This window comes from Protobothrops mucrosquamatus, unplaced genomic scaffold (assembly GCF_001527695.2).
Source record: "Protobothrops mucrosquamatus isolate PMUCROS unplaced genomic scaffold, P.Mucros_1.0 scaffold526, whole genome shotgun sequence".
Lineage (NCBI taxonomy): Eukaryota > Metazoa > Chordata > Lepidosauria > Squamata > Viperidae > Protobothrops > Protobothrops mucrosquamatus.
This window is the reverse complement of record NW_015386834.1, coordinates 77,751-80,281: the sequence shown is the minus strand read 5'-3', so window position 1 is coordinate 80,281 and position 2,531 is coordinate 77,751. Positions and strand designations below refer to the sequence as shown.

The window sequence follows — 2,531 nt, the reverse complement described above, 5'->3', positions numbered from 1 at the left end:
AAGTATTTATTTACTATTTAAGTAAATAAATTTACTGTCTCTTTTGCTTGGCAACAAAAGGAAAACAGAATGATCCTAGCCTGAATAATCATTCCCTCACATACAAATGCAATACTGATTAATGAATTCTAGCTGCTAGTAAGAATTACTATATTTCTAAGTGATATTTAAATGATGTCTAATACCTAGAGTTTTCTGTTACGTGGTGTAAACATATCTTGGAGCATCGTATAATTATACAGAATCTAAGTACCAGAGTATTGTTCTGTTTTTTAACTTTATAGAAATCTGTGTATTTGAAGGCAAAACCTATTTTGAAGGAGAAAGAAAATCGGTATATTTAGACTCAGAGGTCTGTTTTCTGTTTGAATGCAAGGTAAGATTACTTTTAATTTCTCTTTCCCCTGTAATTTGTTCCATCTTTGTAAATAAACTTTAGAAGATGTTATAAAAGTGACAATTATGGCTTTTCAAATTGATGTACATTTTTCCATATAATTTTTAAGTGGAAGATCCTTCTTAAAAATTGCATACAGTATTTAATAAGGGTAACTCCATTGAAATAAACTTAAGTATCCTAAGTGCCATTAATTTTGGTGCACATCCTATACAAAGTAGAGCTGCATTCTTTCAGAACAGTTTTAGATCTCTTTTAAAAGATGAGGGGAATATATTTTGAATGTTACATAAAGAAAATATTTGCTACATTAATGAATTATTGAGTTCACTCTTAGAGGATAATGAGATTTGTGTTATCACTCTAGCAACTTCCTTTATACTAATGAAAGGCAATGTTTTGGGAATATTTAAAGAGAAATATGTTCCAGGAAGTTTGGTCTGAAATACAGCTACACTTATTTTCATGAAAACTTTTTTGATGCACTATTGTTGGCTAGAAGAACTGCTGTAGATTTTCCTAGAAGGTCCAATCTGATAGTCTCCCCCATTTTCCGAATGCAATAACTATTAGTTTTGTAACACAAATTTCACAGTCCAAACCATTTTTTCTTGGCAGCTGTCAAGTTCCGGCTGAGAAGCCCAACAAAGCAAAACACCAGAGACATTGCATTCTCTAATGTATTCTTTATTAGGCATTAGCAAATTGGTATGTTGGAAATAAAGCTAGCTCTGAGAAAATGGCAGGAAGCAGTTAATTAAAAGAATGAAACTTTCCTTCCCTTCTCTGACAGTTCAGGTCACACTGTCCAATATATCTTCCAGTAATTATTATGAGAAGAAACTTTAGTCTGCCAAAACAACTCTTCAACAGCTTTGACTCTCACGTTGATAAGGAACACCTGTGGACTCAAAACTCTCCCCTCTTTCCCTCCCACACTGTTGGCAAGTTAGAAGCATGCAGCAGTCCTAAAGACAGTAGGTTTCATAGCTTGACATGTTGCCCCCCCTAGGAAGGAAAGGGAACCTGGAAAACAAAAAGAATACACATCAATGCTTTCTAATCTTTCCCTTGTAGTAGTCCCAGCTTCCAGGAGTATTTTGTGTGGAATCATTTTACCAAACGATCCGCTTTTACGTGCTGGGTTTTTACCCATCTAGATTCTGACATCAGATAGCCCTCCCATTGGATTAAGTACTGCAATTTCCCCTGGTGGATTCTGGAATTGAGGATTTGCTTAACTTCATAATGTGTTTCCTGTTCTACCACTATTGGGGCAGGAGCCGTCATCCCTACTGATTTCAGTGTGGATTCCTTGAATGGCTTCAGTAAGCTGCAATGGAATACCAGGTGCACTTTACCCAACAACCTTGGTAGTCTTAGCTCTACTGTCACTGGATTGACAACTTTCACTATTGGGAAAGGACCTATGTACTCCAGCCCTAACTTCTTGCAACTTTGTATCAGCTTAAGATACTTTGTCCCATGGGGGACAACGAGAACAACAAACTGCTGCTGCTACTTTTTCTTCATCCATCTCAGGCCCCTGACCAAGATTAATCCATCATGAGGACTTTCCCCCCCCCTTCTCTGCTGCTGGACTTCCTGTTGTGGACTGGACTGTATCCCAGGAAGGAACTGCTGGCCCTGCACGATTCCCCCATCGCGCAGGCATGGCCCAATACCATCCCAAGGGCCTGCCTCAATGAAGGGGTGTGGAACCCCGAGAGGTGGTATACAGCAAGAGGGGAACTAAGGAGAAAAAAATTGAGAGTCTTCTTAGAGGGGTGTTTTATCAAATTTTTAGGGGGTTCGGGGTTGGCCCGGGGGGACTTGGGGGAGCCCTCTCTGAGGCCAAGGCCAGTCCTGTCTGAGGGGCGCGGAACGGTGAGGGAGGAGACTGGGGGGTTAAGAGAGGGTGGTGTGATTAGTACAGTCAGTGGGAGGGGCAGATATGGCGGGAGCAGAGGACCATATCGGGTTTTGGGAGCACGCACATGCTGCTTACAAGCTTGTGGGTGCTCCGATCCTCAGGGCTCTACTCGGCTTCCAGGGACTTTAGATCCTCGGGCCCGGGATCATCGGCTGATGTTATGCAACGCCAGGTCCGTGGTAAATAAGGCCCCCCTCATTC

At 41.1% G+C, this 2,531-nt stretch overlaps 1 protein-coding gene across 1 annotated transcript in view; it reads left to right on the top strand.

Annotated features, from left to right (window-relative positions):
* NELL2 (neural EGFL like 2) overlaps positions 1-2,531 on the top strand; it is a 164,369-nt gene that overhangs the window by 135,210 nt on the left and 26,628 nt on the right. The window contains exon 10 of the mRNA XM_015816908.1: positions 285-376. Within this exon, the coding sequence (XP_015672394.1) occupies positions 285-376 (92 nt within the window). The remainder of the gene's footprint in view (positions 1-284; positions 377-2,531) is intronic.